Source organism: Nuphar pumila, chromosome 12 (assembly GCF_984573655.1).
Source record: "Nuphar pumila chromosome 12, dmNupPumi1.hap1.1, whole genome shotgun sequence".
NCBI lineage: Eukaryota > Viridiplantae > Streptophyta > Magnoliopsida > Nymphaeales > Nymphaeaceae > Nuphar > Nuphar pumila.
In genome coordinates, this window is record NC_143260.1 from 32776106 (window position 1) to 32799215 (window position 23110).

The following is a 23110-nucleotide window of genomic DNA, read 5'->3' on the forward strand; positions in this document are numbered from 1 at the left end:
CTTGGACCCAACCCGAGTTTCAATTAAGACCCACAATTTTTCAATGTAAAAATGATAAAAAATATGGTTTTATCAGGCATGGTTCGGGTTTGGTTCATCTAGTTCTTATTGGGTCCTTGTATGTTTTTTTTTATGGTGGACCTGATTAGACCTACGTCCAAACACGATACTGTACCCAGAAATCTGGTCCAAGTCTGGTTCCACTTGTGTTCGAACCAAACCTGACCCGTTGACACCCCTATGTGTAAGGCACAATTGCAGGCAAAATCGACAAGATATTCTTTCATGTAGTTGTAGTGTGAAACTTGTTTTATACCTGAATATAAATTTTTAATTTTAGTGAATCCAACTTTGTAGTAAGTTGGTGGAAGGTTAAAGCCTCTACCCATAAGGTGAGGGTTTGGAAATAGTTATGTAATTTTACCCTGGACTCTTGTTGTATCCAACAACACTAGTATACTCCATGTAAAATCCTTAAACTACTCTTATTTAAGTAGGCAATCCTCCTTTGTAGTGTACATTCCAATCAATAAAAAAAAAAGGCTCAGTGTGGTTGTGGACATAGGCAATTCTCGACCAACTACATAAAATTCTTGTTTTCGTGTCCTGCTGTTTTTCTCTTTTTGTTTTTTTTGTACTTTTTGTTCGATCCACGTTCCCTAACATGTGTGATGCTGTGTTTGTCGTCTTTAAGCTCTAAGACACGTTACACTCTTAGGCAGGCTGGTGTAATCAGTTGCCGAGCCAGAAATATAAATTACAGTGGGCACGTAGAGGTGGGAAATGGGCCGGGCTTGGGCCTATAAATTACCCTATACATTTTACTGTGCATAAGAATATCTAGTAAAAGACTGGTGCACTATTCATCTGGAGGTGGGATCTATACTTGGCGGTCCACATTGGTCCACACAATGTGACTAGAAAACAAATGACCTTACATGATTCCTGCCTTCCACTGTCCACCGCATAAACTCTATATCAAAGATATTTGACAGTATGAACTGGCTTGAGCTATTGGTCCACACAATGTGACTAGAAAACAAATGACCTTACATGATTCCTGCCTTCCACTGTCCACCGCACAAACTCTATATATATCAAAGATATTTGACAGCAACTGAACTAATTATGAACTGGCTTGAGCTATTGGAACTGTCAATGAAAATGGCAAGAATGATAAGAACGCTTGCTTAAAATGCTAACCAAAGATAGAAAAAAAGAGGAAAAAAAAACAATTTGATTCTTTTGTCATGTCATAGAATGGTTGTAACGTCAGTACTCATTTATCACCTCAAGTTATTTATGGGAAACTTTATGCACACTACCCAATCTTTTCAACCACAAAAGCTACAGGAAAATTTGCTTCAGCATGCAGCTTTTCCAATTTTGTGGTGCTAAACACAACTCACAATTGCACCATTGTGGTAGGTACAAATTTGAGTGAGAGAAGTTCTGGAGGCAGGAATGGAGATGGGGTGCCTCTGTTTACTGCTACTTCCCTTGTTTCTGGTAGTTGAAGTTGGAGTGCTTGGCCAAAAAGCCCACCAACTCAGTAGGGATGATTTCCCACAAAACTTTGTTTTTGGTGCTGGGACCTCTGCTTATCAGGTGGGTAGTGTTTCTAACAGTTCCTGTTTAGTTACTGCGAAGAAAAACACGCAATGAAAGTGAAATTGCTAATGCCAATTAGGTTGAAGGAGCAGCTGCAGAGGATGGGAGGAGTCCAAGTATTTGGGACACCTTTACTCATGCTGGTAATCATCCATTTCTCAAAATTCTGTTGTGATTTGGAAATATTCCAAAATTGGCCAACTTTATGACAGTTTGATTGAAGGAACTAGCTCAGATAAGTTCAGATTTGTAGACAAGTTAGAGGTTAGATAATATTATATTGTATCATATTTTTTTGTGGGAAATTGTTTTGTACCAGGAAAAATGACGGATAGAAGCACAGCTGACATAACTGCTGATCAATATCACAAGTACAAGGTACACCCATTTAAATTTCTCATCTCTATTTGTACATTTTCACCTTCCTTGTTGCAAATGAATACAATTAGACCAATATATCTTTTTTCTGCTGGAACTAAAGATTTTGAAAATTCTCTAAATTGAAGCTCGTATAACAGTTACAATCTATAACACTGTGGTCATGGTGATGGGATGCTTTGAACCGTAATTGCTGATGTTTTCTGATGTATCCATGTTTACAAAGTTTTAGCTGATATCTGATCCATGGTTTTAAAACTCGTTCACTCATCACTCGGCTCGTCCTTGAGTGACCCGTGACTCGGCTAGGTCAACTCGGTGACTTGGCTGGGTCATGTTAACTTTATATTTTATATAAAATAACTATGTAGATTTTATAGTATTTTATCAATATATTATATATAATATAAATTATATGATATTTTGTTATAATATATTTAATGTATAATTTTATTAATATATGTATAACCATATTTTTATATATTTTCATATAATATATGTTTTTATATATATAATATATTATATATGTGCATGACTCGGCCGGGTCGAGTTTTGTACAAAACAAGTTTGTACACGTTTTTGGCCCAGTGACTGAGCGATCCAGGCCGAGTCAACCGAGTCACTGGGTTGACCCTGTGAGTTTTTAAAATATGATCTGATCTAAACCTACATTAACGATCATATTATTTTTTTGCATCAATTCCTGCTTTCTGCCCTATTTAATGTGAAATTGGTGGCTGAAAAAGGTCAGCTGTTACTGAACGCACCATTATGTGTTTGATGATCGAACTTACATCGAAAACACTGCAGGAAGATGTGATGCTCATGTATGATATGGGGTTAGATGCTTACAGATTCTCAATATCATGGTCAAGACTGCTTCCAGGTAGAACTTCTGATCATATGTTATTTCTCACAAGAGATCAGTAGGAATTACAGAGAGAATTTTTTTTTTTGCAATGCAGAAGGAAGAGGAGCTGTGAATCCTAAGGGCCTAGAATATTACAATAACCTCATTAATGAATTGATCAAATACGGTATGTTTATATTGATCCTGACGCCATATAAAATTTGCTGCCATCTTTTGATGGCTAGCAGTACAAGTTGCAATATGTTAATATTCTGCTTCCATCATAAGCTTCTAACAAGCTTCAAAAATTCTTTTTCTTTCTGTAATTATTTCTCTTTTGGTGGCAAATGCAGGCATTGAACCACATGTAACTCTTCACCATCTGGATCTCCCTCAAGTTCTTGAGGACGAATATGGTGGATGGTTGAGTGAGAAAATTCTGTACTTTTCATCGTCACCTTCATCTTCCATTTCCCAATCCACTGTATAATTTATTGAATTATCTGAAAGTGCTCAAGCAAGATTTCCTTGCACTTATGATAAATTTTATCATGAGCTCATGCAGGGAAGACTTCACAGCATATGCAGACATTTGCTTTAGAGAATTCGGTGGCAGGGTGACTTACTGGAGCACTTTGAATGAACCCAATGTATTTTCTATGGGAGCTTATGACAGAGGAATTATTCCGCCTCAACGCTGCTCAAGTCCATTCGGATTCAGGAATTGCACAGCTGGAAATTCCTCAGTGGAGCCCTACATTGTTACTCACAATCAATTGCTAGCACATGCAGCAGTAGCTAGACTGTACGAGCAAAAATATAAGGTGACCTCTGTACTCTTATAGAACTATTAGACAGTAAAGAACAAATGAAGTAACTTTTCTATGTGCAGGCCAAACAAAACGGCTGGATAGGAATAACACTCTTCACTTTGTGGTTTGTCCCTCAAACAAATAGAACAGAGGATGTCGCGGCTACCCAAAGAGTTATTGATTTCATGATTGGATGGTGAGTGACATCTACTAACAAGAAAGATCATACTCTGAAGATGGCAACTTGATATTCAGGTTGGCCTCATGTCAAATTTAGAGGTTGTATAGGGACAGATCCAGGCTACAATGTTGCATAGGTCAAACAAAACAGACAAAAACTCAGTAGTAAGACAGTTCAGATTCAGAACCAAGATGTTCAGACTTCAGAGCCGGTCAAGTTCCAGCAACTTGCTTGAATAAATGGTTCTAGTTGAATTATTAAGTCATGTTCCTACTAGTAAAAAAATCACCCTCACATGGTAGCATGTTGACAATAGGTACTTGAGTCCACTGGTGTTTGGAGACTACCCTGAAATCATGAAGAAGAATGCAGGCTCAAGGCTGCCATCCTTCAGCAAAAGCCAATCTGCACTAGTGAAGGGCTCATTCGACTTCCTTGGGATTAATCATTATGCAACAGTGTCTATTTCAGATGATCCCAAAAGTCCGACAAAGGACTTAAGAGACTATATGGAAGACATGTTTGCCACTTTTGGTTTGCATTTCCAATAAACTCTCTTTGTGAACTTTATTTCTCAGAATTGAAGCTTGACATACTAACTCTCTTAATGACATTGAAATGCAGTAATTGACAACACATCATCAACTTCAGGGGTAAGATTAAAGAGATGGCCAATGTTTAATTATTTGTAATAAATTATATAGAAGTGGATTACAATGCATTTTGTTGCAGCCCATTGCATTACCGTTTCCGGACACCGCGTGGGGATTACAAGGACTGCTTGAATACATAAAGACAAGTTATGGAAACCCTCGGGTCTATGTTCATGAAAATGGTAACATGTTCATACATTTTCAGAAAACTCCATATATTCCCTGATCACTTTCTTGTAGTTTAATCTGCAATCTGAGAGACTACTTGTTGCGCCAGGATACGCAATGCCGTATAATTTGAACCTGAATGATATTGAACGTGTGAATTACTTGAATCACTACCTTGAATATTTACTCAAAGCTGTACGGTATGGTTAGCTCAATCTGTACAACATCCAGGGATAAGAATCCCTTATATGTTCATAGATTCCAATTCTTACTTGTAGATGGTTCTCTGTTCAGGAATGGATCAAACACCAAAGGTTATTTTGTGTGGTCATTCGTTGATGTCTTCGAATTGTTATTTGGCTACGAAATCACGTATGGCCTTTATGAAGTGGACTTCAAGGATAAAGATCTTTCTAGACATCCCAGGTACTCTGCTCTGTGGTACTATAATTTCCTCGAGAAGAAGAGCAGCTTGAACATAGAAGAGCTTGGTATCTCTTCATTTTCTCTTAATCTAGAGTAGTACGCAAGGAAGAGTTTCCGGTGAAAGGGCAGGGAAGAAGCTACTAAATAAGGCCATTTCTGCTGTAGTGTCTATTTTATCCACGCTGCTGTTATCATTACTCAATTTGTTAAACTGGGGTTCGTGATCCAACCCTTCTTCTTCCTTCCTTTTTCTTTTTGGTTCCCTTGTTTCTTTAGATAGATAAAAACATTAATGCATGCAACCTTTGGAAAAGATTGTTGCACACCTTGATATTGAATGGTATATGCTTTTGTATGATACATATTCTCAGCGGGAATGTCATGGGCTATTTTTTTTTTGTGAGAGCATCAAACGAATCCAACATGGCTAGCCTAACGGCCCTAAGCCCCGCACATCACCCCCATATGCGATTGTTGAAACGATCATTGACATTGCATATATCTCATGTGCTACTGACTAGATGGATGTTTGGCCTTAAGCACCACTTCATACGCATGGACCTACACTGACCATTCTATGCACGACGCCTCGATGCTTTTCATGAATGTGTATAACCAGTTATCATTCTAGTTTCGAACATTCACACCCCTCCAAACCAACAACTAATCCAACAACACCATCACATCACCAAGGCAGTGACACAACCCCTGAGTGTGTCACCCAAAAGGCCTACATGTACTTCACAATTGAAAAAAGGTCATTGCTGACCCTCAACCTTGCGGTTAGTTGATAGCTACATGTCTTAATAAGTAACACTACTCAAATCACTCACTGATACCAAGATACTGGCTTGTCTGACCATATGTCACCATGCATGGTTGAGACCACCTAATGTGATTCCTAAAAGAATTAACTCTAACCCACACACACCCTAGTGCATACCAAAGGCTACCTGTGAGATACTCTTATTCTGAGTTAAGAGGTACTTAACCAAAATTTCAAAAGCATCTTTCAGTTCATTGGCTCAACACAGTACAGAACAATACACCACATTTGTGCCGTCACACAATGTCACACCAATATTGATATCATTGCTTATAGTATGTCATGCTACCATCAAACGTCACCAATAGCTCAACGCGTACCGCTCATTACTATGCCCGATGTATTTTTCACTCAATGGTGTTTTCCTTATCACATTCCGGCCCTTGCAACACCAGACATCTCTTGCAAAACGTGTTTGTCACCTACCCGAACGTCTAGTGCCATCTATCGCCCGCACAACTGGTTGTGCTATCAATGTTGTCTTACAACACCAACTGCACACAACAATGTCCGTCTGCGCTGAGACTATATGTACACATCAGTGCCCTCTTTCACCATGCTTACAAGGTTGGCCTGTAGGAGGGACTGTCAATTTCAAATTTAATAGTATTTTCTTTTTCACTTGTAATCCAATGAATGTAGTGTTGGACTGGGTTTGAAAACTCCTTAAAGAAATTGAAGCAGATGAATAGTAAAGCAATTTCTCTGCCAAAAAAAAAACATCCCTCACCATCCATCTTTTTAATGGAGTGCATATAAGGTCAGAGTGGGCTCCTATGGATTACCGTCCGAGTTGACCTTGATGTCATTCATCCATGCAATGAACGACATCAAAAATGTCATGGATAAACTCTGTATCTCTTAGATGGTCCCACATTATTTTTCATAGCCGTTTATGCCTTAGATGGACGGCATCTAGAGTTTGCAAAATGAATGGCTGAAAACATTGATTCATCCATGGCATTTTGGATGCTCCCATGGATGAACGGCATTAGGGTGAGCTTTGATGGTAATCTGTCATAGACCACTCTGACTTGAAATGCACTCATTTGGACATATTATATGATACATGTCACAACATCAATAAGAAAAGTTGACATGATGCAAGTGAAAGGGATTAAGAAAAGAAAATGGCCATTAAAGACCTGAAATCTAGTGAGCCAAACGGGGTTTATCAGGTCATTGGTGGGGACGTAGATGGGTCTCATCTCACTGCACTGTTTTTGACATGGAATTGTGTAGCCTATCTGTGAACTTTCAAGTTTGGCTGGATTTGTATTACATCTTAAGTTATTGCATAGAACCCCCTCCATTTTCCTGCCTTGGTTGCATCTTGTGATGGATCAGGAGAGAACACAGAATGGGCAAAGTTTCAATATGATTCCACATGTCCTCATTGCATAGAGCCAAATCCAAAAGCTTCAGTAGGCTGGTCAAGTTTTAGATGGACAGAGCCGAGATCAGAAGCCTCAATGGGCTTGAGACATAATTTTGAGTGGCTTTCATGAGAGCCTAACGAAGACAGAATTGGAACCTTCATGGGAGACACTCCCGGGAACATAAGCCAAGTCTGAGCCAAAGACACCTGCTACCTCCAAGATACCCAATACTCAGTTCCACCCAGACCGAGTCCTATCGGAGTCTCCAGTTAACTTGCTGTGAAGAGGGACAGAAAAGCAAGTTGCAGATACATGAGTATGCATGCACGTGTGGGCAAGCGTGTACACACACACACACACACACACACAGGAGAATTCTTCCGCACCCTCACTAAATTTCTTTACAGCAAATACAATTAACATTGATTATCACCAATTATTAAATACGTGTTTCTACAATTACATCCTCATTACAACACCAATTATCTAAATAATTTCTTAAATATATTGGAAATCCTAGTTTACAGAAGAAGTCAAGCACCAGAACATCTTACTCAAGGCTGCTGTTCACCGTAAATGAATATCCCTGTGCAACAGAATCAGACACTCACACAGTTCTCCCAAGTGCCATAGCTTGAGCTAAAGCTGCCACCACCACTCTGCTGTGCGTACTCAGACATCACCTTGCGCGCACAAACATCCCACGTTCTTACCATGTCTCCCAATGACATAGGTTGTGGAAGGCCACGAACCGATAAACTGAACGTCGACCTAGCCTTTGCAGACAGATCTTCACCCTCCTCACTGCATACAAACATGGCCAACCTTCTCAAACAGAGAGAGAGAGAGAGAAACAAAATGCTAGCAGAAGCAACCACACATTCTCACCTCACTTCAACTGGTAGACTGCCTAAGAGTACAGGCGAACACTTGGGGTAATTTGAAGGAACAAGCAACCTCAAGGGTAAAATTGGAGACTGCAGAACAACAAAATGGAACTGTCAACAACTTCACCATATGTCAGATCAGTAATCCAACAAACTTGAATCTTGAATCAGGTTCAATTATACCATGTTGAATGTCAAGGATATATACCATACTTTAAGTGTAGTTTGACTGTAAAAAGAGAAATGTAGCTTACCATTTGTGCCAATGCATATTGAGATTTCATACTTGAACTGAGAGCTACTGCATTGTAGGAGCATTTGACAACAATCCCACTTATGCCATCAGCGGCAGCGGCGGACAAATTACCGTCTTCATTGCTTATACTAACAACAGTGTCAATCAATTTCTGGTTTATTTCCTTGATTTCTTCGAGAAGAATCTGGTTAGCCTGAGAAAGACATTGGAATTGTGAACTTTCCCAGGTCTGTATTTTTTTGCAGACAGACTAACTGAAAACAGAGATTCACATACTTTCAATTTCAATGCTTACAAACATTATAGCCTAAAAAGGGTATCATATGCCAGGCCCAATGTCACACAAAATGAGTATTTGCCTGTGAAAACCTAGCGATTTTTTAGAACATCCTTTGCTAGTAAATAGAATACATAGGTTTGCTATAAACTTGTTATGCAATTTAGCATCTATAATAGACCATAAACTGTTTCATATAAATGAAGCCCATCACGCATACCCTTACACCACTCCAACCAACCCACTCAAAATTTATAATACAAAGACTGTGAAGAATCCTTGCAAACAATCAAGTTTTCAAGTAACTTGATACTTCAAATACTCAATACACAAAATAAATGCAGTGTTTATAAGCTTTACACCACAAAAGAAGTGCAATAAATGCACAGTGTTTATAAGCTTTACACCAAAGAAAGTGCAATAAATGCACAGTGTTTATAAGCTTAAGGAGACAACTCCTTACTCTAATACATGCATACAATGGGCTCACATAGCCCTTATTTATAAGCAAACTTAAGAGACGTCGTTGGGAATCAGCCCAACGTCTATATTTTTAAAACTGTGTACACAGTCAATGGCTGACTGTTGTACACTGTACACAGTCAGCCACTGACTGTGTACAAAAACATTATATAAAAAAAACAAAAATAAGAAATGAAAAAAATTACAAAAATAAAAAAATAAAAAGGAGGAATTATAATCATATTCAAAAACATGAATATGCGTAAAATGTAAAAATGACTAAAATACCCCTACAACCAATACAATAAAGAAATATATATTTTATATATACAAGTAGATGAATACATATACATATATGAAATATATATATGTATATGTATCTTCTTTTATATATATAAAATATATTGAGAAAATACATTGTCTTATAAATTACAATTTAACACCCCCCTCAAACTTAGGGCAAGATGACCGAAAGTTTCCCAAGGAGGAAATTGAACCGCAGAGCACACAAAGCTTTGGTGAAGAAATCTGCCAACTGATATTCTGAAGTTACATATGGAAGATCTATAACTCCTTTCAGATACGCTTCCCGAACATAGTGACAGTCCATCTCAATGTGTTTAGTTCGCTCATGAAAAGTATGATTTTTGGCAATGTATATTGCACTCTTGTTATCATAGCATAGCTTGGTGGGCCCTTCTATTGAGATCCCCATGTCTTCTAATAGCTGATGAATCCATACAATTTGCATGGTAGTAGTCGTCATGGCACGATATTCAGCTTCTGTTGAGGATAGAGACACTTTTTGCTGCTTCTTACATCTCCATGAAATTAGCGAGTCTCTTAAAAACACACAAAAACCAATGGTGGAGTGACGGTTATTTGGGTCACCTCCCCAGTCAGAGTCAGTATAAGCAATTAATTTAAATTCAGAAGAAGAGGATAAGAATACTCCCTTGTTTAGTGTGTCTTTTATGTTTCTCACAATCCGCAAGATGGCACTCATGTGAACTGATGTTGGTGCATGTTGGAACTGACTTGCAGTATGAACTGCATGAGAGATATTTGGTCTAGTAATACTCAGATACATCAAAGATCCCACAAGTTGTCTATAGAGGGTGGGATCGGAGAGAGGAATACCATCATCAATCTTCATTTTGGCTCCTACTATAGTAGAAGTTTCACAAACCTTATCATCTGTAATACCTGACCGGTCAATAATCTCAGAGGCAAGCTTAGTTTGAGATAAAAAATACCCTCTATGAGAGTAAGCTACTTTAATACCAAAAAAATAAGTTAGAAATCTCAAATCAGACATTTCAAACCTATCCTTCAAAATTGATTTTATGCTTTTAACCCTTTTAGAATCACTTCCGGTTATAAGCATATCATCCATATATAAGAGCAGAATGACAATCCCTGCATTGGTTTTTCTAACAAATAAGGCAGTGTCAGTGAAACAGGAAGAAAAACCATTTTCTAACATTACGGAGTTAAATCTATCATACCAAGCCTTAGGGGCTTGTTTTAAACCATAAAGTGTTTTTCGAAGACGAAACACTTTTCCTTTGGGAGTCTCCATTCCTGGTGGAGCATCCATATATATCTCTTCATTCAGATCACCATTTAAGAAAACGTTTTTAACATCCATTTGATAGATGTTCCATTTGTTGATTGAGGCAACGGTAATGAGACATCAGACAATGACCATTTGGGCCACAAGGGCAAAAGTTTCTTCATAGTCAATCCCGTATTCTTGACTATATCCCTTTGCAACTAATCAAGCCTTATATCTCTCAAGAGATCCATCTACACCCTATTGCTTTCTTACCCTTAGGAAGATCTTGGAACTCCCAAGTCTTTGCCCTGTTGAGAGTTGAAAGCTCACATTCCATTGCTTTCAGCCATTCATCATTCTTTTTGGCTTCTTCGAAGTTTTTGGGTTCTATATAGGAATGAATGGCGCTAAGGCAGGCTTTATGTTTAGGAGTAAATGAATTATATGAAATAAACCTAGAAGGCATCTTTCTACTTCTCTCAGTTCTTCGTAGGTTTTCATCATTTGTTGAATTGAACCCATTAGGTTCACTGAATTTTTCAATTGCACTCCTAAAACTGTTTTTATCTCTATGGGTATATGTTATAGGATCTCTTAATGCTCCTTCACTTCTATGTTGGGAGATAGGTGGATGGGAAGAGCCATATTCTTTATCATTGACGTCATTATGAATGAAATCGTCATCACTATCATCATCATGTGCTAACATTTCAAATAAAAAGGAGTAATCCATGTTTTCTTCAAAGGGTTCACCCCTTTCAAAACCATTAACATTTTCCAGAAAACTCACATTTCTGGAAACATATAGCTTGTCATTCTCAATATCATAACAACGAAACCCTTTTTGGGTTTCAAAATATCTAAGAAAAGCACAGGCAATGGCTTTTGGCGAAAGCTTGTCATTCTTGTCAGTAAGAACGAAACATTTGCAACCAAAAATTCTCAACCGACTATAGTCGGGTTCTTTGGTATACAATTTTTCAAAATGCGAGATATTGTTCAAGTTTTTAGAAGATAGCCGATTTATCAGATAGACAGATGCTAAAGTCGCTTCAACCCAAAAACCTTTTGGGATGTTTTGAGAAACAAGTAATGTTCGAGTTGTCTCTATTATATGTTTATGCTTCCTTTTGGCTAATCCATTTTGTTGAGGGGTTTTGGGACAAGATCTTTGGTGAAAAATACCATGACTTTCAAGATAATTTTTGAATTCACTTGAAAGGTATTCTCCACCAGAGTCAGTTCTAAAAATTTTTAGATTCTCATTAAATTGATTTTTAATCATCATATGATGGGTTTTAAAAATTGAGAAAAATTCATATTTGTGTTTAAGAAAATAAATCCAACAATATCTCGTGTAGTCGTCAATAAAAATGACATAATATGCAAAGCCTCCTTTTGATAGGACGGGTGCTGGTCCCCACACATCCGAATGGATAATTTCAAAAGGTCTTGTTGTAAACATAGATCTTTCACAAAAAGGCAATTTTTTCATTTTTCCAAGAATACAGTCATTACAAGTTAAATCACTTTTACATAGACTTTTAACAAAAGATAAATGAGAAATTTTTGCAATATTTGGATGTCCAAGTCTCTTGTGCCACACATTAATATCCTTTTGTTGGACAACATTACAAAACGGGTTCTTTGGAATTTAAAGGGAATCGACATAGTATAGATCGCCCTTCCTAGAGTCTTCCCCAATTAATCTCCCGGACCGGCGATCCTGTATCCAACATTTGTTAGATGAGAACTTTATATCACACCCATGATCCGAGAGTTGAGAAACAAAAAGCAAATTTAAGTTTAATTTGGGTATAAATCTAATTTTTGGAATAAAGAACCCTTGTTTTTCAAAATTTCCTATTCCTTTTACTTCAAGAGATGTTCCATCCGCAGTTGAAACAAAAGATGGAGAGGGATTTTTTGAGTATTCGGAAAAAGAACTAAAACTTGGGGTCATGTAAAAAGAAGCACCCAAATCTAAAAGCCAAGAGGTCTTACCGGTAGGAGAAGAGGTTGACATGGCGGCTCCGAAAATAGCCCCTTTTAAAAGAGGTTGAAGTGCATCCACGATTTGTTGCAATGAAAGAGCTCCATTTGAAGATGACGAGCACTCTTCCTTTTGAGGTTGGGATGTAGTAGCCATGGCAAGTAACTTTTTCCACTTTGGGCAAATAGGCTTGATATGCCCCGGTTCCTTACAAAAATGACATAAAAGCTTGCTATAATCCTTCTTCCCTCCTTGACCACTTGAGTTTTGATTCTTGAAGTGAGGAGGCTTGTAGGTCCTTAAGTTGCTCCCCGGTCTTGAGATGGCATTAACTCCTTCATTTTCTTCATTATAGGAAGGTGTAGCTAGAACACTTGGGTTGTTCTTGCTTATACCCATACGAGTCTCTTCCCCACTTAGTTTAGTAATTACATCTTCAAGAGAGGGGGAAGTGAAGGCGGATAAAAGAGAAGATCGGATTTGTTCGAATTCAGGCCTAAGCTCATTCAAAAAATTAAAAAATCTATCTTCTTCCAATTGTTTATAAGAAAGCTCTATGGCTTCTCCACTCCACTTGGGTTCGAGCATAGCAAGCTCATCCCAAATAGAAGAGAGTTCGGCAAAATACTCCCTTATAGTCATCTCTCCTTGACGAAGAGTTAGAGCTCGCTTTTGGAGGTAATATTTATGAGACAGGTCCCTAGAGGTGTACATCTTCTCAAGGTACTCCCACGCTTGAGAAGCCTTCTTAAACTTGATAATATTGGCGTTAATTCTTGTTTCTACGGATGAGAAAATCCATGAGAGGATTTTAAAATTCCTCATCTCCCATTCTTCATGCTTTTTGGTGTAGTCTTCAAGAGCCTTGGCTTTTTCTTCACCTTCAAGGATTTTTATTTCTCCTTTCTCCATCAAGGTTATCTTTGGCTCCGGTTCGGGAATCGAGCCTTGAACATAACCCCAAAGCTCTTTTCCTTTAATATGAGCCTCCATGTTTCTGGCCCAGACATGATAGTTGGACCCATTGAGTTTGAAGCCGAGAGAAAAATGAGTCTTTTTCACCCATTAGAGAGGAGAGATGATAAAAAAGAATACGTACCACAAAGGATTTTTAGACCTTTCTTGATAGAAGAGTCTTCTAAAATATTGGATGAACAAGTGAATCCACTTCAATCACCAAAAAAATCGAGGGCATGCTTTTCGAGGCACCCGAAAAAGTGAGAATCCACGCTATTCTTTTTTTTCTCCAACCTTGCTCTGATACCATGTGAAGAATCCTTGCAAACAATCAAGTTTCAAATAACTTGATACTTCAAATACTCAATACACAAAATAAATGCGCAGTGTTTATAAGCTTTACACCACAAAAGAAGTGCAATAAATGCACAGTGTTTATAAGCTTTACACTAAAGAAAGTGCAATAAATACACAGTGTTTATAAGCTTAAGGAGACAACTCCTTACTCTAATACATGCATACAATGGGCTCACATAGCCCTTATTTATAAGCAAACTTAAGAGACGGGGGCTATTCCCAACAGCTCTTATTAGAGACGCTGGGAATCAGCCCAACGTCTATATTTTTAAAATTGTGTACACTCACTGTACACAGTCAGCCACTGACTGTGTACAAAAACATTATATAAAAAAAACAAAAATAAGAAATGAAAAAAATTACAAAAATAAAAAAATAAAAAGGAGGAATTACAATCATATTCAAAAACATGAATATGCATAAAATGTAGAAATGACTAAAATACCCCTACAGCCAATACAATAAAGAAATATATATTTTATATATACAAGTAGATGAATACATATACATATATGAAATATATATATATATATATGTATCTTCTTTTATATATAGAAAATACATTGTCTTATAAATTACAATTTAACAAAGACATGGACATGAACCATGACTTGAGTTCGAAAAATTTGGACATGGAGGCATGTTTTTTTTAATTTTAATATGTAAAATATATTTTATTTAAAATGCTAGTGAAAACTATTGAAAATTCATTTAAGATAATAAAATATTGTCCACACTGTCACGAAGTGGAATGAAGCTCAAGACACAATCAAAAGACAAACAAAAAAGGAACTAGAGCACAAACATAATTTATTTAACCAAAAAAGGAAATAACATATTTATACATTCACAGAACACCAAGAAATAAAATAAATATTTTTTATTAATAACAAAATAAACAAAAATTACAAATAAACCTCACTACAAAACACTCAAACACACACCATATGTACATCCATCCTCTCTAACATTCACTTATACACCCACACACTTATATACACGAGGGAGAGGGACTAGCCTAACGGATAGTTGGAGGGAGGTCCAATGGCTAGTTGCACCTCCTCCAACTAGCCTTGGCACAGATCTAACGGCTAGTTTTGATAAACCTAATTTGACCAAAAACAAAGAAAAATAATAAAAACAAAACAAAAAACAAAGATACAAAAATCAGTCATTTAAATAATGACTGAAAAGTACATGCAACAAATGAGAAATACCTATTCTACCCTTATTAAGTCTACTCACACTACTAAGGACAAAAACCAATAGGTATACCAAAAGTAAGTACAAAAGAATAAGAATACAAAAGAAACTACCAATAAGTATACCTAAGTATACTTAGGTACATACAACAAATAAAATATGATATTATATATCTTAACACCCCCCCCCCCCTCTCAAACTTACGGTGGGTCACGCTGAAAGTTTGAAAAAAAAATACAAGGATAGGTCTTCAAATGCCTCCCTAAATAATCTTCAAGTTCTAAGGCATCTTCAAACTTCAATCATCATTAGAATTCCAAGCACTAGAATCTTGAAATCTCCACCGAACTTTGGCTCAATCCATGACTTCCTTCAGTTCCTGCAACGAGGAAGGAACAGAGAGAAACAACTAGAACAAAGGGATTATAACATAATGTATATATAAATATATACATATATATATAAAGAAAAAATAAATAATTATAATATTAGATAGATACATATGGAGAGAGGATGGTCAAGCATGCCAAAAACACAAGGTGGTAAAAAATACAGAAATCGCTTAAATCACAATGAATCATGAGAAAAACTATTTTAGAAATATTTTAATCATTTTGAATAATCATTGAGACGAGTTAGTAGCAATAATTTAAATCATGAACATTCACAAAGAAGACACTAGAAAACTTAATTCAAAATATTTCAAAAATAATTAAGAAATACAATAATCCAATAAGTCAAACATATATCAATGTATCACCAAAGGTAGAAACAAAATACTAAATTATTGTAGACTAAAAATATAATCACCTACCAATATACAGACATGCTCATACAATATATCAATGACTTAGATAGACATTTCATTCGAAGATATAAATGAACAACTATATCACATTGCCAATAAGCAAACAACATATGTATAAGAGCAATACTTCAATGTCTCAAAGAGATGCAAAGGCTCAAAAGGATAACAATATAAATTTCAACAACAATAACAATATCAATAATACATTCAATATTATCAACATATGCAATCAACACATAATATAATACATAAGCATGCTAATTGAGCATTAAAAAATAATCATTTCCCATATAAGGACAAAAGAGCAGTGAAAAAGATTAGAAAATACATGAAAGGATTTTAAAAAATCCCACATACAACAAATTTTAACATCATAAAAAGACATGATATTTGCAAATCCTAACAATAGTTTGGTCACTATAAGAAATCTGAGTGTATGAGCGCATAGGACAAGAGATCAAAAACAAATGTCAGCAATAACCATACCAGTGATCATACACCAATAATACTAGCTATCAAAATTGACAATAAGCATCAACTATAATCACAAGAGATGCACACACCTCACCTTAGAAATGTTTGTAAAACTATAAACAACACAATCAGCTACAATGCATGCACATAACTCACCATAGAAATGGTTGTAAAACTGATAACAAGATCTCTTGTCCAAAGAAAAAAAAGTTATTCAAATAAGTGTAGAGTGAAAAAACAAGAGGTAAAAATACTTTAATGAAAACAAACTAATTTCAACAAAAATAAGCAAGAAGATTTGAAAACACTATTCAAATTAAGGCAAGAGCAATAAATTTTGCAATATTATGAGATTTAATCCATAGGGACTAACATAGTCACAAACAATAAATAGTTTAGTCATCACACTTAAAGATCAATACAAGCATCCAACATAATAATAAGGGCCAAATAAGCAAATGAGTGATGCAACACGCTCTCAGAACCAAAGACTAAACAACCGTTAGTTAGAACCAAATTGAGTGCCAACATGACACTCAAAAACCAGCACTCTAAATTGACAAAATGAGGTGCACACAACTCACCCACAATAATCAAACATCGTTGGCTCCACAATAACGAGGTGTACACAACTCCCCTCAAAAAGCCAAAGGAAAGAGATGATACATAAAATAAAATATTGTGATGGACTGAACCAAAGCCAAAAGAAGACAACACGAAAACCTCTAAAATCACTTTCCAAAAAGAGGTTACAAACAACAGTCGATTTGAAACACAAGATTCCAAATCAAATCCAATAAAGAAAGTTTGAAACCTCGAAAGAATCAAGGTGCAATCATATACAAAAACAAGATAAAATCATGTCACTAAAATCCTCAAGATAGGTCACAATTAACAGTCTCACAATAATATGTAACAAATTTTCACAAGACATAGAACCTATAAGGCAAATGAAAGGCAATGCAAGAAGGAAATAGTCAACAATGAAATGATCACAATGCCACTAGGGCTTAAAAACACACAAGCCACACAAGGGCAATGGAGCACACACAAATAACAAAAAAATAATTTTATTAATCTTACAAAATGCATAAAATATTCATGAAGAAAGACATTATAATATCCAAAGAGCACATGCATCACAATATAATCCTATAGATCTAATGCATGTTAAGATATAAGCAAAAGTGCCTAATACACTCAATACAAGAGTATATATTATAAATCCAACCATGATAATAGGATGTTTTTCATAAGAAAACATGTCATCCATGAGGGAAAAAACATGATTTAATATTAAAATCTCATAATATAGCTAAGTACTATAAAATACTCATGGATGAAAATATTAATATGCATCATCAAAACTTTAAACAAAAACTCACAACCTCAGGCACAAAAGATAATTTAAGAGTATGCACCAGAGTTACCAGAAACGCCTGGCCAAGTGGGGAAGCGTGCTTCCCCGAAGCGTGTTTCGAAAGCGCAAAATGTTGCACTTCTGAAATACGTTGGGAAGCGCCAAAAAAATTTGGGAAGTGCGCTTCTCATTTATGAGAAACGTGCTTCCACCTCGCTTCTCCCCTTTTTTTCTCTTTTTTTGCTTCCCCCTCGCTTCTTAGGTCGCTTCCGGTTCGCTTCGTAGGTCACTTTCGAAACGATTCCTGATTCGCTTCTAAGTCGTCCCACGCTTCTCGCTTCCTAAAATTTTGAAAGTGCCTCACTTCCCGCTTCCTCGACTGGCAACCATGGTATGCACATACAAATTCCAACAACAACAACAACAAAACAACAACAACTACGCCTTCATCCCAAAACAATTGGGGTCAGCGATATGAACCAAAAAAGAAATTCATTTTGGGTCTTCCACATGAATCCTTTTCCTCCAATCATTTCTATCCAACGCCATGTCCTCGGTGAGGTTCAAAGCATTCATATCCTTTCCTATCATCTCCATCCAAGTCTTCCTAGGCCTACCCCGACCTCTTTTAACTAATATATTTTCCCATTTCTCCAACCTTCTAACTGGAGCATCATTAGGCCTTCGCCGAATATGTCCAAACCACCGTAAACGATTCTCTCGCATCTTATTTTCAATGGGTGCAACACCTACCTTCTTACGTATCTCTTCGTTCCGAATCTTATCTTTTATTGTATTTCCACACATCCATCTAAGCATCCGCATCTCAGCTATACTCATTTTTTGAATATGATGTCTCTTGGCAGCCCAACATTCCGTACCATATAGTAAAGCGGGTCTAATAGTCGTCCTATAAAACTTTCCCTTCAACCGCAATGGCATTCTACGATCGCACAGCACTCCAGTAGCACTTTTCCATTTCATCCACCCAACCTTTATCCTATGATTTACATCTCCATCAATTTCTCCATACTTTTGAATGATGGATCCCAAATATTTGAAATAATCATTCACCGGTATATCTTGCTCACCAAGCTTCACTACACTCCCATCACTACTTCGTTGCTTACTAAACCGACATTCCATATATTCAGTCTTACTCTTACTCAACTTAAAACCTCTAGCTTCCAATGTCTGTCTCCATAATTCTAACTTAGCATTAACCCCAGCTCTAGACTCATCAATCAAAACAATATCATCAGCAAACAACATACACCACGGTACATTTTCTTGAATTGATCTCGTAAGCTCATCCATCACTATCGCAAATAGGAAAGGGCTTAAAGCAGATCCTTGATGTAACCCAACCGTTATCGGGAAATTGGTTGTCACCCCTCCACAAGTGCGGACATTGGTTACTACTCCTTCATACATATCTTTAATTATACTAATGTACTTGAGAGAAACACCTTTCTTCATCATTGTCCACCAGAGAACGTCCCTAGGTACTCTATCGTATGCCTTCTCTAAATCAATAAAAACCATATGCAAATCTTTGTTCCTCTCTCTATATCTTTCAATAAGTTGTCTAAGAAGATGTATAGCTTCCATAGTTGATCTTCCAGGCATAAAACCAAATTGATTCTCCGATATCATGACAACCTTCCTCAACCTAGACTCAATCACCCTCTCCCAAAGTTTCATAGTATGACTCATGAGTTTTATACCACGATAGTTTGTGCAATCTTGTATATCACCCTTATTCTTATATAAAGGCACCAAAGTACTCTTCCTCCACTCATTAGGCATCTTATTTGTTCGCCAAATCAAGTTAAAAAGATTTGTCAACCATTCTAAACCTTTCTCTCCCAAGCATTTCCAAGCCTCGATAGGTATACCATCTGGGCCAACTGCCCTTCTTGATTTCATTTTCTTCAAAGCCTCTGCAATTTCTTTCTTTTGAATCTTGCGCATGAAGTCACGATTTATCTCATGAAAAGGAATGGAGAAGTCTCCAAGATCTTGAGAATGACTATCATTAAATAGCTTATCAAAATAATCTTTCCATCTCTCCTTAATCTCCTCATCTTTGACTAAAACCCTTTGCGTTTCATCTTTAATACATCTAACCATACCCAAATCCTTCGATTTCCTATCTCTCATCTTTGCAAGCCTATAAATATCCTTCTCGCCTTCTTTGGTATCCAACTTGTCATAAACCTCCTTATATACCTTAGCCCTCGCGTTTCGAACAACTTTTTTAGCTTCCTTCTTTGCTACCATATACTTCTCCAAATTCTCATTATCACGACTCTTAGATTTCTATAACACTCTCTTTTAACCTTAATAGCTAATTTGACATCCTCGTTCCACCATGATGTATCCTTACCTAGTGGTGCACCGCCTTTAGACTCACCCAATACCTCCTTAGCTACTTTTCTCATACCACCCGCTATCTTATTCCACATTGATTCTGAATCCTCTTCGAGACACCAATCAACTTTCTTAACTACCTGCTCTACAAACATTCCTTGTTTAGCTCCTTTCAGTGCCCACCACTTAATTCTAGGATCTATCCTATGTCTATCCCTTTTGCGGCATTGTCTAATTCTAAGATCTAAAATTAAGACTCTATGTTGTGTAGCTACACTTTCTCCTGGTATAACCTTACAATCGATGCAACAACCCCTATCTCTCTTTCTAAGTAGGAAAAAATCTATCTGACTCGTATTAACCCCACTTTTAAATGTTACTAGGTGAGACTCCCTCTTCCTAAACCAAGTGTTTGCTAAGATCATATCATAGGACAAACAAAAATCTAAAATCCTTTCTCCACTTTCATTTCTTTCTCCTATACCATAGCCTCCATGGATATTCTCAAATCCATCCCTACTAATGCCTACATGTCCATTAAGGTCACCGCCGATGAAAAGCTTTTCTCCATAAGATGTCTCTTGTACTACTCCATCTAAATCTTCCCAAAATTGATGCTTAATGGAATCATCTAAACCTACTTGAGGTGCATAAACACTAATAATATTAATAATATTCATACCTAATACTAATTTAATAAGTAAAATTCTATCACCCTTCCTACGGACCTCAACTACATTATCTATAAACTGACGACTCATAACAATCCCTACTCCATTCCTATTCCTATTTATTCCTGTATACCAAATCTTATATCCCCAAGGTTCTATCACTTTAGCTTTCTCACCTACCCATTTGGTCTCTTGAAGACATAAAATATCAATCTTTCTCCTACACATAACATCTACTAACTCTACCAACTTACCAGTTAAAGACCCTATGTTCCAAGTGGCTAACCTAATTTTATGGTCTTGGACTAACTTCTTTACCCCCACCCGTCCAACAAAGTGAGGGAACCCTTGCCTATTTGACACCACACCCGGGCGCCGGTGTGACGCGTCGCTTCTGGGCGACGACCTAGCAACCCTTGCACATTTATCACTGCCTCCGGGCCTAGAGAGTACAGCGCGTCGCTCAGTAGGGAACGCCCCAACGAAATTCTCATATTGGTTCATTTTCATAGGATATGACAAAGTTTTTATGCTGGCTGTCACAGGCCTACCGCAACCCTCCTCCTTTATCCGGGCTTGGGACAGGCAGTGTATAACTACACATACAAATTCCAAACACCAAGAAATACTCATGCTCGATGAAACTAAATCACTTAAGTACATGTTAAATAAAGTTAATTCAAAACATAAGAATCAAACTAGATCTCATAGCATATCTCACGAAAACATTTCACAAAAACAAATACATATTGTAAAGTATATCAAAATATTTAATAAGACTTTAAATCAACACCAATAAGAATGCAATGAAATCCAAGAAAAAGAAAATGCTTAAATCAGTTTCAAAAAGAAACATTGAAACCCTTTTTAAAAATAACACCCAAGAAGACATATATTGAAACCATTTCAAAGAGCTCAAACATTTGCTTATTAACAAGCATTAAAAAAATACCAAAAAATCTTAAAAATTAACAAACAATTTTAATAAATTTTCAAATATATGATAAGTGCTTTCTCATGCATAAGACATGAGATAGATAACACAAGCAAAAGTAACTATATATAAAATTTAACATGCATATCATATCAAGATTTTCCTTGAATCCATGTCATACATCAATCACGAGTTCTACATGAAGCACAAATTCGAACAAAAGAATCCCAAGATCCAAAGAGACAAGATACCAAGAAAGTTTTCTTGGCTCTAATACCATGTCACGAAGTGACACGGAACCTGAGACACAACTAAAAGATAAACAAAGAAACTAAACCACAAACATAATTATTTAACAAAAAAAGGAAATAGCATATTTATACATTCACAAGAACACCAAGAAATAAAATAAATAAATTTTATTAAGAACAAAATAAACAAAAATTACAAATGAACCTCAATACAAAACACTCAAACACACACCATATGTACATCCATCCTCTCTCACATTCACTTACACACCCACACACAAGAGAGGGACTAGCCTAACAGCTAGTTGGAGGGAGGTCCAACGGCTAGTTGGACCTTGGACCTCTTCCAACTAGCGGTTAGGCACAGTCCTAATGGCTAGTTTTGGTCAACCTAATTTGACCAAAAACAAAGAAAAATAATAAAAATAAAACAAAAATACAAAAATCAGTTATTTAAATCATGACTGAAAAATACATGCAACAAATGAGAAATGCCCATTCTACCCTTATTAAGTCTACTTGCACTATTAAGGACAAAAACCAATAGGTATACCAAAAGTATACCTTAAGTACAAAAGAAAGAAAAAAAAATAAGAATACAAAAAGCAATACCAATAAGTATACTTAGGTACATAGAACATACAACAAATACAATATGATATTATATATCTTAACACACACGTGTCATGGGTGTGCCACCTGTGTCATGTTCCCATTTCATGTCCTGTCCTGTCCCTTGACACAGGGCCAAAAATGGAGTGTCTCTGTGACATAGCGTAAACTATAGTAATATTGAGAAAGGGGTTTGTTCCAAGTTAGTCCCCTTCCTATTTGCTAAATTCAAGGAGTCTTCCTCCTCTCTTTCTCCAAAACATCCCTCTTTTCATCATTGACATGTCCATGCTTATATGTAATATCGGTCCACCATGGTAAAAAATGAACAATTCATTTGTACATATTATTTCTTTTCGTACCATAAAGTAAAGCCTCACAAAGCCTTCCATG

At 36.6% G+C, this 23110-nt stretch overlaps 2 protein-coding genes across 3 annotated transcripts in view; one reads left to right on the plus strand and one right to left on the minus strand.

The window, feature by feature from the left end:
• The first annotated feature begins 1333 nt into the window (after positions 1-1333).
• Positions 1334-5392, plus strand: LOC149820593 (beta-glucosidase 22-like). 2 transcript variants are annotated; one of them, XM_089983299.1, is made up of 13 exons: positions 1334-1608; positions 1691-1754; positions 1931-1989; positions 2800-2875; positions 2955-3026; positions 3193-3280; positions 3405-3663; positions 3732-3847; positions 4149-4366; positions 4457-4485; positions 4565-4667; positions 4763-4853; positions 4948-5392. In XM_089983299.1, the coding sequence occupies exons 1-13, from the start codon at positions 1465-1467 to the stop codon at positions 5174-5176; spliced, it is 1548 nt and encodes a 515-aa protein (XP_089839425.1). In that variant the 5' UTR covers positions 1334-1464; the 3' UTR covers positions 5177-5392. The 2 variants fall into 2 exon arrangements, with proteins under 2 accessions (XP_089839425.1, XP_089839426.1); XM_089983300.1 differs by having other exon boundaries at positions 2958-3026.
• Positions 5393-7680: 2288 nt separating this feature from the next.
• The window catches only part of LOC149820594 (mediator of RNA polymerase II transcription subunit 15a-like), a 38697-nt gene continuing 23267 nt past the window's right edge, over positions 7681-23110 (minus strand). The window contains exons 9-11 of the mRNA XM_089983301.1: positions 8426-8620; positions 8173-8261; positions 7681-8088 (exon numbers count right to left, since the gene is read on the minus strand). Coding sequence (XP_089839427.1) covers positions 7884-8088; positions 8173-8261; positions 8426-8620 — 489 coding nt within the window. The 3' untranslated portion in view covers positions 7681-7883. The remainder of the gene's footprint in view (positions 8089-8172; positions 8262-8425; positions 8621-23110) is intronic.

Excerpts from the sequence above, each read along its gene's own strand:
- LOC149820593 (XM_089983299.1), top strand. The coding sequence starts at position 1,465 with ATGGAGATGGGGTGCCTCTGTTTACTGCTACTTCCCTTGTTTCTGGTA. Across the intron at positions 1,990-2,799 it reads ATCAATATCACAAGTACAAG|GAAGATGTGATGCTCATGTA; the intron begins GTACACCCATTT and ends AAAACACTGCAG. Across the intron at positions 4,367-4,456 it reads AGACATGTTTGCCACTTTTG|TAATTGACAACACATCATCA; the intron begins GTTTGCATTTCC and ends ATTGAAATGCAG.